Consider the following 16019-nt stretch of genomic DNA (forward strand, 5'->3'; position numbering starts at 1 on the left):
ATCGGATTGAAAGGCGTGGTTTATCGAGAGAACATGTAAACACTTCATCGATTGAAAACCGAAACTGAAAGGACGACGTATGACGTGCCGAAGGAGCTGTTCTCCTGATGAATAAAGTGTCATATAAATGAGTGTCCTGTCATTCTATAATTCTCCTTTCAGTCAACATCTGTGAAGTAGAGCAGGACAACGGCTCACCAGTCCTTGTTTCAGATTCTAATCCACAGACGACTGGGTTTGGGCATTTTTACTGCGTGATAAATACAAACAGCACGGCACAACGGTTCATATGTTCATAGTCTCCAAATTATGACCAGAATTGGATAAATATTAAGTCTGCTGTTTAAAACAAATAAGAACCAATGTAGGAGAATGGTTATTAAGCTACAACAGCGGGAAACTTTGTATATTTGTGCAGTGTGCGCATGTCAAAAAATCTATTCCGATTTGAACCTTTGGCTTATAAACGCGCACATCAACCCGATCATGTATCAAATCACGATGTTTAGCGTTCATGTAAACTACAATACATTCAGATTCATCAATCGGAATGAATTCAGTTCGATTGAAACAAAAGTTGTGCATGTAAACATATCCAGTGTCTGCGGAGATGCCAGTTATGGCGGTCTTTCCAGCTCTTAATGCTGCTCTTGGATGGTTGGATACATGATGGGCTAATGTAGAAAAAAATAACTTAAGGTCATTCTGGGATGAATGTATTCTGGAAATTTTTTTTTTTTTTTTTTTTTCATTAAGGGAAATCATCTTGTCTCAGTTACAAATTTGACTGGTAAATCATAAAGAAAGTTTTTTTTCCCCACCCTTTTGTATTTATTGCATTACATATGGACTGTTCAGGGGTGACAGATTGATAAGCAGACATAGTATTTATGACTGGATGTAACTTTTTATACTTTACGGTAAAAATGGCTCTCCTACTGACTTTGTCCTATCAGTGCGGTTCTCATGAAAAAAATAGTGAAGACCACTGATGTAGTCAATCAAAAGGCTAATCATGTTAATTACCGTTACGTGTCCGACTTTGTCCGAAAATGCTGGTAATATATGGTAACTACATGGGTTAAGCAGGGTTCCCGCGGGGTCTTAAAAAAAAAAGTCTAAAATTCTGAACTTTAAATTTAAGGCCTTAAACCGTCTTAAAAACAGCCAGATTTTCATCCGCGGTCTTAAATTTCATTTAGTCAGGTCTAAAAAAGGTTTTACCCTCGTTAATTTCCAGAAACGCTGGCCGCAGAAAGTTATTACAAAGTAGCAAAAAAGTATCGAGTCGTAGCCTACAAAGCGGAGCTCTAGAGCAGGGGTCTCCAACACGTCGCTCGCGAGCTACCAGTAGCTCGTGGCCTGATTTGAGGTAGCTCGCCAACAGGCCGTTCACATATCGTGTCTTTTGCATGCTCAAGTTCGTTAAAATGTAGGCACGCGGTAAGCGCTCATAATTGAAGCTTGTTTTTTTCCAGGCGCAGCGAGATAAAAAAACCTCAACTCTTCAGAATACCGCAAACGCACCGCAGGTCATGTGACAAGAACCAACCAATCAGCTTCGCCCTTTCCGTAACAACATTGAAAGCTCAGTCAACTGGAAGGATGGGGGTGCACCCAAACACTACGGGTGTTTTTCTCTTCTCCGTAAATAAATCTTGTAGCAGAGCTACAGCAAGCGTTTTTCGGTGGTGGAAATCCATTAGCCACTAAAACTTCTTTGTCATTTTGGAGAGCGCAGTGCATGGTTGCATAGCAACGACAGACGCCACGGGAAAATCGGACCATATTTTACTATTAATAATAAAAGATAAGCTAAAGTGCATTGTAAATGTCAGTAATTTATCTTTTTTGACTCATTCTTTTTATAAAAAAAATGATTTAAAGTCTGAAATATGTGAGGTTTATCTTTTTATAAAAACCTTTTTTGTCAAAACTTTATTTGAACTTGTACATGTTAGTATATAACGTTCCAAGACACTTTTAAAATCTGGCTGTCATTTTTAATGGTATTATTTTAATGTTTATGTAAACAAAAAGTGCATATTGATGCTAATTTTATTTGTTATTTGCTGGTTTTCAACATAAACTTGGTGAATTGATTTCATTGTGTAGTTTTAGTACTTTTTGAACAGGATTCTGTGATAACCGTGATAATTTTTGTCACTATAATCATGAAATGAAAGTTTCATGCCATTTCATCTCTAGTTATGATCAACTATGATCAACTAAAATCAACTAATTATGTGTTTTTTACAGTATAATATGCAAAGTACAATTTTCTATAAAAAAATGTATATCTGATTCTGTTCTTTTCTCTGACACGTGTTGTTGGGTGTGGAAGGTTACTAATGTGATTGCTTTATCTGTAAATTAAATTTATGCTTTTTCAATTACTGAATTCATTGAAATAAAATGAATTCTTTGATTTGAATATTTTTTTGGCAATGCGTCATTGTAGGTCTTAAATTTCAATCTTTATGGTCTTAAAATGTGTTAAAAAGGTCTTACAATAAGTACATAGTATGTACATGCAGAAAAGGACTGTACAATTAAGTGCTACCCAAAACACTTTAAAGCAATATTGTGTTCTCAAGAGTATTATCATAAACATCAGGATATTGAGAGAGTTATTGCATGTTATACTCTCTCACATACACAGTCTTTTCTCATTTGTTACTGTTAGTGTAAACACTTTACAATAAGGTTTAGTTCATTTATGCATTTGTTTATGCATTCGGTAACATGAACTAACAATGAACAATGGTTTTACAGCATAGGAATATAGGTTAATATTAATTTCTGCATATACATTTTTTCAAACTTTTAATGAGTTAATGAAAATTTGTGTATTTAAATATAGCATAAACCTTTACGTAAATTGATACATTGTTGTACATGGTACATAATGCATTAACAACAACAAATTGAACCTTATTGCAAAGTTGTAGTAAAAACGTTTTTCCCTAAGCAATACCAGTGTAAATGGTAAAAGATTTTTGAAGCCTTTATATGTAAAGTGTGCATTCATGAATTGATGTTCAAAAATAAACCTACACTGAAAAATTAAAGGAATAAAAAGTTGTGACAACTTGCCCCACCCTGCTTTACATGGACTCCTAGAAACAATGCATCATATGAGATTTAATGGTGGTGCTGCTCTCAAGTGGTGGTGACTGACTATTGCAGCTCTCACATTCACAGAATTGTGGAGATTACTTTAGGTTTAGAATTAATATATTGCCAACATAATTGATGAGAAAGAGATTCTGCTGATAGAGCTGAACTGTAATTCTTAGACTATCAATGATTGCTGCTCACAACAATAATTTATATTGCCTGTAATTCGAATGATAATTCACATTCACCATAGAGATGTAATGGTCTACACTCACCTAAAGGATTATTAGGAACACCTGTTCAATTTCTCATTAATGCAATTATCTAATCAACCAATCACATGGCAGTTGCTTCAATGCATTTAGGGGTGTGGTCCTGGTCAAGACAATCTCCTGAACTCCAAACTGAATGTCAGAATGGGAAAGCAATTTTGAGCGTGGCATGGTTGTTGGTGCCAGACGGGCCGGTCTGAGTATTTCACAATCTGCTCAGTTACTGGGATTTTCACGCACAACCATTTCTAGGGTTTACAAAGAATGGTGTGAAAAGGGAAAAACATCCAGTATGCGGCAGTCCTGTGGGCGAAAATGCCTTGTTGATGCTAGAGGTCAGAGGAGAATGGGCCGACTGATTCAAGCTGATAGAAGAGCAACTTTGACTGAAATAACCACTCGTTACAACCGAGGTATGCAGCAAAGCATTTGTGAAGCCACAACACGCACAACCTTGAGGCGGATGGGCTACAACAGCAGAAGACCCCACCGGGTACCACTCATCTCCACTACAAACAGGAAAAAGAGGCTTCAATTTGCACGAGCTCACCAAAATTGGACAGTTGAAGACTGGAAAAATGTTGCCTGGTCTGATGAGTCTGGATTTCTGTTGAGACATTCAGATGGTAGAGTCAGAATTTGGCGTAAACAGAATGAGAACATGGATCCATCATGCCTTGTTACCACTGTGCAGACTGGTGGTGGTGGTGTAATGGTGTGGGGGATGTTTTCTTGGCACACTTTAGGCCCCTTAGTGCCAATTGGGCATCATTTAAATGCCACGGCCTACCTGAGCATTGTTTCTGACCATGTCCATCCCTTTATAACCACCATGTACCCATCCTCTGATGGCTACTTCCAGCAGGATAATGCACCATGTCACAAAGCTCGAATCATTTCAAATCGGTTTCTTGAACATGACAATGAGTTCACTGTACTAAAATGGCCCCCACAGTCACCAGATCTCAACCCAATAGAGCATCTTTGGGATGTGGTGGAACGGGAGCTTCGTGCCCTGGATGTGCATCCCACAAATCTCCATCAACTGCAAGATGCTATCCTATCAATATGGGCCAACATTTCTAAAGAATGCTTTCAGCACCTTGTTGAATCAATGCCACGTAGAATTAAGGCAGTTCTGAAGGCGAAAGGGGGTCAAACACAGTATTAGTATGGTGTTCCTAATAATCCTTTAGGTGAGTGTATGTTGGCTATTATTATATGGTACTTGAATTTAAATTTTTTTCCTGCATTTTACTGCTCTGCCAAAACTGAATAAATCTAATTTAATGGCTTTGATGGAGGCATTATAATAGATCCATGTGTACTTTAAATCATAATGCCTTCATTTTATTTTATTCCCTGGGGATGAGCTGTGTCAAAACATACAGTGTAATTGTCAGTGGCTTACAGCTTAAACTGCATTATGTGGTTTGTATTAGTTTGATAAAACTAGTAAACACCCTGTATCTTTGTATGGTTGACCCTACTTCAAATGACAATTTAAGAACATTTTGAGTTTGAATTAGAACTTAGACTAGACAGCCTAGTCTGTGGCACATAGAGTACATTCAGTCAACTGATTTACCTTTTGTTTAGGATCATGTTGGGATTTTGCAATGTCTACATTGTTAAAAAAAGAGGATGAGGTATTCATTTTCATGTTTGGTTTATTCTACAGAACTACAGAAGAGATTGTCACAGCAATCAATGTTTAGAGAGATCCATCTAATATTTTCACTCTTCATCAGCCCCCTTCTGTTAGGAAGAAAAAGGAAAAAAATGTTAAAGGTAAGCTGATCCAGTGCAAAATGGCCTAAATTCTACACCGCTTATCAATATTGATGTTTGTTTGCTTTTTTAATAGCCACACGTGTTAAATAGCAAAATTCATTTAATCAAGTGTAGTTCTTGAAACTACTTGCTATTCATATCTTAAAGTCACTAAGGGTGTGTTCACACTTGTAGTTCGGTTCGCTTGGTTCGTTTGGTCCAGCCATTAAAAACCTAAAAAAAAAAATCACATTCACAACCTGATTGGTCGGCTTTTATGGCGTATTGCCTATTTTGTGACGATACGTACCGAACTTTCAAAACAATGATGTGTGCTGGGCTAAATGCGCTCGTTGTATATGTGTATCCTACATATGATGGTATTTTGACCAGCTGACAATTCATGAGGAGCTTAAAAAATGTGTGTCAAAAGGAGTCAAAACAGCGGAAGATCTGCTACACAAACGAAGATCTGCTGCTAGGAGATGTATTTCTAATGTCTTTACCGAACTGTGATGGCAGCATCAGACTATAACGAGAAAAAACAGGTATGCGTCAGTATTCTGTCCTTTTTAGGGTCTCATCTTCCTGTTTTTGGTTTGTTTACATGTCTTTGGTATGTGTTGCATTCATATTTGTTCGAACCCTACCAGAGTTTGTTTGGATTTATTTCAGCGGTCTCGGTCCACTTGTTTGGTGCACACCAGGGTTCGGAAGGCAGCGTTCACACTTATTCAAATTAACCGCACTAACAGAGCAATCGCACCAGGGTCCGGTTTAATCAAACCAAACATGCCAAATGTTAACACAACCTAAAAAGTGCAGATATAGAGTTGAACTATCAAGTCGAATTAACTGTGACTATTTATTTGTGGCTTTTCTGAGATTTTTATTTTTGTGACCAAAATCACTTGTGCCTACTCTTACCTTGGATCCTGTATCGCGGCTCTTGGCTCTCAGCTTGTTGACCTGAGATTCAGCAATATCAGCCCTCTCCTCTGCCTCATCCAGCTCATGCTGTATCTTACGAAACTTGCCCAGATTGGAATTGGCTTGTTCTTCCTAAAGATTACACACAACATCATTTGTAAAAATCAAAAGATACAATTGCAACTGAAGTCGTATAATGTGATGGCACCAGTGGAGGAAAATACTCACCGCATCCTCAACAGATCTCTTGTAGGATTTGACCTTCAGCTGGAGTTTGTCCACCAGATCCTGCAGGCGAGCCAGATTCTTTCGGTCTTCCTCAGTCTATGCAAAGCAAAAATGTTTTTAGTATATACAATATACATTTAAATACTGTACGTTTTTTTTTTTTTTTTTAATAACATGATCAAATCAACCAGGGGCAAAATTGTTAGTAGGCAACATTTTTCCTACCTGGTAGGTGAGCTCTTTGATGCGTCTCTCATATTTACGAATCCCCTTGACCGAGTCACTGACCTTTCTCTGTTCTATCTCCACCTCACTTTCCAGCTCTCTCACCTAACAGATGTGTAACAATTTTAGTATAAAAATGTTACATTTTAGAATAAGCATTTTACAGAAAACACTGTATACTTGTTTCTAAAAACTTACTCTGGCTTCCAGTTTCTGGACCTGCTTCTTGCCTCCCTTCATGGCGATCTGCTCAGCCTCATCCAGACGGTGCTGCAGGTCCTTGATGGTCTGCTCCATGTTCTTCTTCATGCGCTCCAGATGAGCACTGGTGTCCTGCTCCTTCTTCAGCTCCTCTGCCATCATGGCAGCATCAGTGATGGCCTTCTTGGCTTTTTCCTCAGCATTCCTGCACTCCTGCACTGCCTCCTCAACCTCAGTCTGAAGCTGAGTATTATCTCCCTCCAGCTTCTTCTTCTGATTCAGCAGGCTGATGTTCTGAACATAGACAATGTTGACAACCATGTAGTCTCTAGTTTATATTGTGTACTAAGAGGGGATTTAGGCATAGTTTTTTCATAGTATAATTACAGAGTCCTAATTAGTGATACCTGAGAATGCAGGAGCTGAACTCTCTCACTGACATCCAGCAGTTCCTGCTCAGCCAGTTTCCTTCCTCTCTCAGTTTGTTCCACCATGGATCTCAGCTCATCCAGTTCAGCCTGCAGCAGATTGTTGCGTCTTTCCACAATGGCGAAGTTCTCTTTGAGATCATCATTACCACGAAGAGCGTCGTCTAGTTGCAGTTGGGTATCCTGTAAAGTACAAGTTTTACAAATGAAAAGAGTGAAGAACTAGGTTGGATTTCACCTAAGCATCATAAAATCTTGATTCGAAGATTCGTCATACTTTGAGATGTCCATGGAGACCCCTGAGTTGCTTCTGGGCTTCTGATGCCTGTCTGTTAGCCTGGCTGAGCTGAATCTCCATCTCATTGAGGTCTCCCTCCATCTTCTTCTTCAGTCTGAGAGCTTCATTCCTGCTGCGAGTCTCTGATTCCAGTGAGCTTTGCAGGGTATCCACCATTCTCTGCAAGTTCCTCTTGGTCTGCTCCATCTCTTCATCTTTCTCTGTCAGCTTACGTTCAATATCAGCTTTGACCTGATTGAACTCCAGCTGAGCTCTAAGTATCTTGCCTTCCTCATGTTCAAGGGAACCCTATGAAGAGTTAAACAATAGCTTGTTTTAAATCAAAGAGTTGATTCCACTCAGCCAGGACCAAATTTAACAAGGCCAAAATGGCCAATGAAACAGTGCCGTTTTGGTCAAATGGTTTAGTAGTAAAGAAAAGACCCTAAAGTAGAAGACTCTATCCAAAGTTAGAAACTTACGTTTACTATTAATTTAACATCAAAAATTTTCGATGCTATTTGATATTTGGTATTTGACCTCCCTTAAAATAATCTGGAATGATCAATTGCTTTAAACAACAGCTTGATTTAAATCAAAGAGTTGTCAAATGAATAAGAACTTTGGGGAAAATGGTTGTTCTTTTACCTCAGCCTCTTCAAGAGCAGTTTGTATCTCTTGTTTCTCCTGCTCCAGTTGTTTTCGTAGTTTCTCCAGCTCATGAATATTCTTCCCACTCGCACCAAGTTGCTCAGTGAGGTCAGAAATTTCCTCTGTGCAATAGAAATAACATGTGAGCTCACAAATACAAGCAATTAAAGTAATGATTTGGAGTTGTAAAAAACACTCTTACCTTGGAGATTCTTGTTCTCCCTCTTCATGCTCTCCAGGTGGTCCAATGACTCCTCATATGAGTTTTTCAATTTAAAGAGTTCAGTGCTCAGAGATCTAGCTTCCTTTTGGGCACTTTCCAGTTCAGTTTGGGTCTCCTCATACTTCTGCTTCCACTCAGCCAGGACCTGGTTAAATTTAACAAGGCAAAATGGTCAATGAGAGCAGTGCAGTTTGCTGGTATTTTGTTTTGTAAATAAATGGCACATTTTTCCAGCTAATGACAAAATGTACTTTCTCTCCTTACTTTATCAAAGTTTCTTTGCTTCTTGTCCAGAGCAGCAGCAGCAGCATTAGATCTCTCCACATCCACCATGAGATCTTCAATCTCATTCTGCAGCCTGTGCTTGGTCTTCTCCAAAGAGGAGCATTTAGCATTAACAGCTTCAACAGCTTCTTCTGCATCTTGCAGACGCTGAGTCAGTTTCTTCCTGTAATAATCAAAATACAAAATATAGTACACATCAGAAGCATCATTCATTAAACTGTATTTAAATGTGTTTATAGGCCACAAACTATAGCAGAAAATTTAGAAAAGTGTCTAATTACTAAAGACAAAACTTTTAAATGTTGTTTGTTTCTTACTTTGCTTCCTCCAGCTCCTCAGTCCTCTGGATGGCATCAGTTTCATACTTGGTTCTCCACTGAGCCACTTCAGAGTTTGCCTTGGACATACTACGCTGTAGCTCAGCCTTGGCTTCTTGCTCCTCCTCATATTGCTCCCTCAGCAGATCAGCATCATGACGAGCAGACTGAACTGCATGGGCCAGGGCATTCTTAGCCTAAAGACAAACAAATATTTGGGGCCAGTTGTTTATTACAATAGTGTATTTTAGCAAAAATGTTTGATATAGAAGGAGATTTTGAAAACCTTGATTTCTTCTTCGAGCTGTCTCTTGAGGTCTTCAATTTGCTGAGTGTTGGACTGCTTGCCTCTGGTTAACTGAGACACCAGGGAGTTTTTCTCCTCAAGCTGTCTGGCAAGTTCACCTAACATGCAATATTAAAAAATATTGACTTCTTTTCCAAGCATCACTATGGTACAGTTGGTAACATAAGACAATATTTTGTGTTCTTACCATTTTCGGTTTGCAGCTTGGATTTTTGCATGGTGAAATCATTGATAGTGCGCTGACCTTCCTCAGCCTTGGTTCTGTACTCACTCATCTGGTCTTCCAGAGTTCTGCACATTTTCTCCAGGTTTGTCTTGAGGATAAATTATATCATATTTGATTGCTTTCTTTGATTGACAACACATAAGTTATAGACTCTAAACATCATTTCTCTTACTCACCTTTGCCTTTGCAAGCTGCTCCATGTTGGAGACCACATCGTCCAGTTCCAGTCTGAGTTCACTCTTCTCTTTCTCCAGCTTCTGCTTCACTCTCTGGAGGTTGTCAATCTGCTCTCCCAGATCAGCCACACTGTCTGCATGTTTCTTCCTCAGTGTAGCTGCAGTGGACTCATGTTGCAGAGTGGACTCTTCAAGGTCTCTGCGCAGTTTCTGGAACTCAGCTTCACGTTTCTTGTTCATCTCAATCTGGGAAACAGTGGCTCCACCAGCCTCCTCCAATCTCTCACTGATCTCCTCCAGTTCTCTGGACAGATCAGCTCTCTGTTTCTCAACTTTAGCACGAGCTGCTCTCTCAGCCTCCAGCTCTTCCTCAAGCTCTTCAATTCTGGCCTAGTAATGTGCATAAATTCAAAATTAAGGTTACAATTTCTAACGATCAAACTGTCTATCTTATTAAAATATAAATTTTACCTGCAACTCTTTCAGTTTTTTCTGGAGTTGGGACTCCAAAACTTGTCCGTCTTCAATCTTGCTATTGAGCTGGCTTATTTCAAAGTCTTTTCTGCCAAGTAAACAGGATGAATGATTACATACAATTTCACATAAAAAATATCTGGTCTGGTATCACTTTACTTTAAGGTTCCATTAGTTAACATTAGATAACTAAACAACATTAACTTAAAAATTAAAAAATCATTTGTTATAGTATTTATTAAACTTTGTTGACATTAATTGATAGAAAGAAAACTTTTCATTGTTAGCTTGTGTCAGCTAACAATGAAGCTTAATAATGTGTTAGTGAATATTTAAATTTACATGAACTAATTTTAATAAATGCTTAGAAATATTTTTCATTATTAGTTCATGTTAAATATAGTTAACTAAAGTAAACTGGAACCTTATTGTAAAGTGTTACCAAATATCGTGAAATATTCAAATTGGATTTTATATTTGATAAAATATCTTACTTCTTTAGCCGCTCCTCCGTCTGCTGCTTATCATTTTCCAAATCCATCACATTCTCTTGAGTCAACTTCAAGTCACCCTCAAGCTTTCTTTTAGCTCTCTCAAGATCCATGCGAATTTTCTTTTCTTGTTCCAGAGAACCTTCAAGCTAAATTTCATGCAAAAATAAAATAACAATAATTGCGTAATTACTTTAAATGTTTCTTATTTTAATTCTAGTGTTGTGTTTTCTGACTCTTACATCGTCCACTTGTTGCTCCAACTTGGCTTTGGCTTTGGTGAGTGTGTTGACTTTGTCTTCCTCACTCTGGAGGTCATCCAGCGTTTGCTGATGGGCCTCCTGAAGAGCTTTCTTCTCCTTGGTCAGCCTAGCGATGATCTCATCCAAAGCTGCCATCTCTTCTATCATGTTTTTAACCTGTAGAAATGTGTCATTGTATCAAGGGACTGTTAACTCACCAGTCTATCATCAATAACAGGTTTAGTGTTGAAAACTGACCTTGTTCTCAGTGGCATGTTTCTCTTTCTCTACTTTGGCCAGAGTGAGCTCAAGATCATCAATGTCCTTCTTGAGCTCAGAGCATTCATCCTCCAGCTTTCGTTTCTTTGCGGTCAGCTCAGCATTCATTTCATCTTCATCCTCCAGTCTCTCAGTCATTTCTTTGACTTTGGCCTCAAGCTGGATCTTGCTCTTGATCAGACCCTCACATCTCTCCTCAGCATCTGCAAGATTATCTTGCTCCTATCAACAAAAAAAATAGTAATAATTGAAAACTTTTGTTTTCTGATTTGTGAAAAGTGCAGAGTTGAAGTCCCATGTTAACTTACAGTCTGTGCTAAAAGCTGCAGGTCGTTCTTCTCTTGGAGAAGAGAAACCATCTTTTCCTCAAGCTCCTTTCTGCGGGCTTCAGATTTGGCATAAGCCTCTTTCAACTTGGTAAATTCCTCCTTCATATTGGCCATTTCTTTCTCAGTCTCTGCACTTTTCAGCAGAGGCTTGATCTTGAAGTAGAGCTTCATCCAGGGCCAATTCTTGACGATCATGAAAGCACGTACATTCCACTGGATCACCAACAAAGAATCTCTGTAGATATTAAATTAAGAGATTTAAGTCTTAAATTAAAAAATGTAACTTGGAGAATATGTTAAAGATTGAAGAGCTAAAATCTAACCTTCTTTCCACAATTTTCTGGAACTCATCTCTTGATAGAAAACCACGAGACATGGCCTGAATTCCAGTTATAATAAGTGCAAGACGGTCATCTCGCATCTCTTCAAGAAGTCCCAGAAGACCAGCCTTAAAAAACACCTGAATAGTAAAGAATTTTGTGTCAAATAGGATAGGACAATGGAAACGTGGCTTTGGAAAAAGTTAATGTTAATAAAATCATACCTTAGTATGTCCTAATTTGTACTGGTTGTGATCGATGTCCAGAGAGCCCAGAAGTTTTTCTGAACCCTTCTTGTTATCAATGAACTGTCCCTCAGGGATAGCAGCAGGATTTAGGATGCGGTATCTACCAAAAACACACACATTAACAGAAATTGAAGAATTAAGAACTGAAATTTGGAGTCATACGTTAAATACTTTTGTAAGACATGAAAGCCATTTGGTTTCATACTAACCGTTGTTTGAAATCTCCATATAGGACCCTGTTGGGGAATCCCTTTCTGCAGATCCTGATGCCCTCCAGCACACCGTTACAGCGCAGCTGGTGCATGACCAGAGGATTCTCCATCGCCCCAGGAGTCTTAGTCTCATTGGGGATGATGCAGCGCACAAAATGAGGGTGAGTTGACCTTAAGTTGGTCATCAGCTTGTTCAAGTTCTCCTGTTGGTAGAGCACAGAGGATTCAGATTCATATTCAATAAAACCAAATGAGATAAAGTAGTGTTTTAATATTTCATACCCTATGAAGGGCTGAAACCGTCTGGAAGGAAGAACCCTTCTTTTTGCTACCTTTGGCAGCCTTTCCTCCAGAATCTGTAGCTGTGAAATAAATTATTTTTGTTATTATTAAACCGTAAGAGCAGTGCTTATTATATTTTCATGTCACACTTCAGTATGTACTTACCTGAGTCATCAGTAGCGTAATTAGCAAACAGAATGGACAACAGCTTAAGAGTTGACTTCTGGAAAAACCCTACAACCGTCTCATTGAGAGGGTCCTTGTTCTTCACCAGCCAGTTTGAAATGTTGTAGTCCACAGTACCAGCATAGTGAACGAGGGCAAAATGGGCCTCTGGTTTTCCCTTGACTATCCTAGGCTTCTGGAAGTTTGGAGTTTTCCCCAAATGGTTGTCATAAAGCTTAGCTTTAAATGTTGCATCACTGGCTTTGGGGAACATGCACTCCTCTTCAAGGATGGACATGATACCCATGGGCTACAATGAATTGTAGATCGTGGCAGTCAATATATCAGTTTGCCACAAGAGTTAAGATTGAAAAATATGATTTTTACCCTCACAGTATAATCATCAACATGATATTTACCCACCTTCTCAATAAGCTCAATACAAGCCTGCAAGTCCATGCCGAAGTCAATAAACACCCACTCAATGCCCTCCTTCTTGTATTCCTCTTGCTCCAGCACAAACATGTGGTGGTTGAAGAACTGCTGCAACTTCTCATTAGTGAAGTTGATGCACAGCTGCTCAAAGGTGTTGGACTGCAGATGAAATATATTGTATAATCACAATGGTCAAACAGGTTGCACTTCTTGTTGAATTTGTTCTATGAATAAAAAAAATCAGTTGATTTCAGCTTACATCAAAGATCTCAAATCCAGCAATGTCCAGCACACCAATGAAGTACTGACGAGGCTGTTTGGTGGCCAGGGATTGGTTGATTCTCACAACCATCCAAAGAAACATTTTCTCGTACACTGACTTTCCCAGAGCACCAATAGAGTAGTACACCTAATAAAGAAAACAATTTGACACATTGCAAACTAGAGAGCAATTTTTCAGAGACATTAAATATTTTGTTTGTATGTCTTGGAAAGTGAACTTATGATGCTGAAAATTCTAAATGTCCATTAGATTATTATTCTCATTCATTACCTGCTGGACACTCTGTCCCTTGGTGACCCACTCATTTCCTACTTTGACTCGTGGGTGGAGCAAACCCTTGATCAAGTCAGCTGAATTTAGGCCCATCAGATATGAGATTTTGTCAGCATCTACATGTCAAAAAGAATACAGAGCTATGACTCTGTATACAACATGTTTCCAAGTTCTACTGATTCCAATTTTCCGAGTTATACTGACCCTCAGTCCCATCAGCCTCGGCCTGCTCCTCTCTTTGCTTTTGTTTGAACTTCATGTTGCCAAAGTGCATGACGGAACCAGTCAGCTTGTAGATGCTGTTCTTCTCCTCATGGGTGAAGCCCAACACATCGAACGCTTCCTACAGCAAATGCACAGAGCATGTAAAATTTCATGGCAAATGTTTCATATTCTACTTTCTTGACAAGTACATTAAAAGTCTTTCTTTTTAAAGACTAGACTGGCCAAGATAATCAATTATCTTTCAAGTCGTTCTATACCTGTATGACTTAATTTCTTCTCTGGAACACAAAAGAAGAGCATGTTCATGATCTTTTCCTCACACAAATCAGATGGCTTCCGAAAAACAAGTTTTGTGGATCTTTTATGGTGCTTTTTAATACTTATTGACAGCCCCTGATCATTATATGCTTTTATTGTATGGAAATCAGCCAAATCATTATCAATTTATGTTCTCCACCAAAAATGCATTAATATAGGTTGTCAAAAGTGCTAATGGTAACCAAATTGCAAATGCTGGGTGGACTATTTCTTATAATATTTTATAATGTGGTATGTTGTATTGTTAGCGGCCTATGTTTTAACAAACACCCACATCAGTGGCCATCAGCTCGTCACCGTCATTAATAGAAGCCACTGTTGTTTCTCCTTGGGAGATAAAGGCGTAGTCATAGGGGTTGTTGGTGATGAGCAGCATCTCTAAGGAGAAATGGCAACATTTCAGCAAAGACTCTTCTAATTAGAGATGGCAGTGTTAATTGATATGATGGGTAAGTTTACCAAGCAGTTCTGGTCTTCTCTGGGACAGAATCTGATAGAAGATGTGGTAGTCTCTCTCAGCCTTGAGCTGAAAAGTGACACGAGACTTCTCCAGCAGATCTAAATGAATTGATGAATAGATAAATATCAAAACAGTTACACATTTCATCAATGTGTGATTTGTTGGAATGATGTTGGGCAGTACTTACAAGTCTCAATGTCAGCAGAAGATAACTTTCCACTGTGGCCAAAATGGATACGGATAAATTTACCCTGTAAATAAAGCAATACATAACATGTATAATACATAATACAACATCATATAACATATCGTGAAAACCAATATAGAATAACAACACCAATGTAAAAACCCAACTTACAAATCTGGAGGAGTTGTCATTTCTGATGGTCTTGGCATTACCGAAAGCCTCCAGAGCAGGATTACACTGGATGATTTGATCCTCCAGAGTACCCTGAGAATCATATTTTAACAATAAGTGTGTAAATTTGATGTACCTACTTTTCGGTTAACAGACATGCATATTTTCGGACACTATGTAGCCTTGTAATAATAATAATAATCCTTAGAGAATCTAAGTCATCTATATCAAATTATATAGAAATACAATTGGGAAAACAAAAATGTTGTTTGTTACGTGTAAATGCATTGCAATATGGTACAAGTAAGGAAATATCAAATTATGACAATTTGCGACTCCATATTGTGTTTTTTGTTTATTGATTTTTTGACCAGTAGTATTGATTTATTTTATTTTTCATTGTTATTAATTTTGTTTGCTTTGTGCTTCCTTTTATTTTGCTTTCTTGTCATGTGTGGATGATTGGGGTTGTGGTATGAATGCATGGGGAGGTAGGTGGGGGGTTTGAAGCTTGTCTTGTTATTTTACTTGTAATAAAAAAAAATAAAATAAAAAAAATATATAATAATTTGCGACTCCAATATTTTATAATATTTAACTCCAATTTTGAAGACATCTTTAATTTAGTAATTATTTTTTGTATGCTATGCTATATAGTAGGTATATTCATTCTTCCATAATGAGCCTTTTTTGGGAATTAAGCACCTTTTTCTCCATTGATGGATCCTTCTTGCCGGTTGTTGCTGCTGCAATGCTCGCAAAGTACTGGATTACTCTTTTAGTGTTCACAGTCTTTCCAGCACCGGATTCTCCACTTAGGACAAAAACGGTTATTAAAATACAGCATAGAAAGAAAATATTGGTGAAAGAAGGGATATTATGCTATGGCTTAATATGTATTACATACGTGATCAGGACAGACTGGTTTTCTCTGTCTGTGAGAGAACAAAATATAAGAAACTTAGCATTTGAAATTGTATTAGAAA

General features: G+C 38.2%; 1 protein-coding gene across 1 annotated transcript in view; it reads right to left on the reverse strand.

Moving 5' to 3' along the window:
* Positions 1-16019, reverse strand: part of LOC311283750 (myosin-7-like) — a 40567-nt gene that overhangs the window by 23229 nt on the left and 1319 nt on the right. Inside the window, exons 6-39 of the mRNA XM_084398422.1 lie at positions 15941-15968; positions 15739-15847; positions 15034-15126; positions 14863-14926; positions 14675-14773; positions 14490-14593; positions 13877-14015; positions 13670-13788; positions 13376-13525; positions 13105-13275; positions 12682-12991; positions 12517-12596; positions 12232-12437; positions 11999-12122; positions 11778-11914; positions 11434-11689; positions 11105-11347; positions 10847-11023; positions 10608-10753; positions 10111-10201; positions 9640-10029; positions 9425-9551; positions 9217-9335; positions 8931-9127; positions 8593-8776; positions 8308-8473; positions 8103-8227; positions 7455-7763; positions 7157-7360; positions 6747-7043; positions 6549-6653; positions 6324-6419; positions 6093-6227; positions 623-5150 (exon numbers count right to left, since the gene is read on the reverse strand). Coding sequence (XP_084254548.1) covers positions 5130-5150; positions 6093-6227; positions 6324-6419; positions 6549-6653; positions 6747-7043; positions 7157-7360; positions 7455-7763; positions 8103-8227; positions 8308-8473; positions 8593-8776; positions 8931-9127; positions 9217-9335; positions 9425-9551; positions 9640-10029; positions 10111-10201; positions 10608-10753; positions 10847-11023; positions 11105-11347; positions 11434-11689; positions 11778-11914; positions 11999-12122; positions 12232-12437; positions 12517-12596; positions 12682-12991; positions 13105-13275; positions 13376-13525; positions 13670-13788; positions 13877-14015; positions 14490-14593; positions 14675-14773; positions 14863-14926; positions 15034-15126; positions 15739-15847; positions 15941-15968 — 5321 coding nt within the window. The 3' untranslated portion in view covers positions 623-5129. Of the gene's footprint in view, positions 5151-6092; positions 6228-6323; positions 6420-6548; positions 6654-6746; positions 7044-7156; positions 7361-7454; positions 7764-8102; positions 8228-8307; positions 8474-8592; positions 8777-8930; positions 9128-9216; positions 9336-9424; positions 9552-9639; positions 10030-10110; positions 10202-10607; positions 10754-10846; positions 11024-11104; positions 11348-11433; positions 11690-11777; positions 11915-11998; positions 12123-12231; positions 12438-12516; positions 12597-12681; positions 12992-13104; positions 13276-13375; positions 13526-13669; positions 13789-13876; positions 14016-14489; positions 14594-14674; positions 14774-14862; positions 14927-15033; positions 15127-15738; positions 15848-15940; positions 15969-16019 lie in introns of the transcript that reaches the window.

The sequence above is a fragment of the Rutilus rutilus genome (assembly GCF_951802725.1).
Source record: "Rutilus rutilus genome assembly, chromosome: 24".
In the NCBI taxonomy this organism is placed as follows: Eukaryota; Metazoa; Chordata; class Actinopteri; order Cypriniformes; family Leuciscidae; genus Rutilus; species Rutilus rutilus.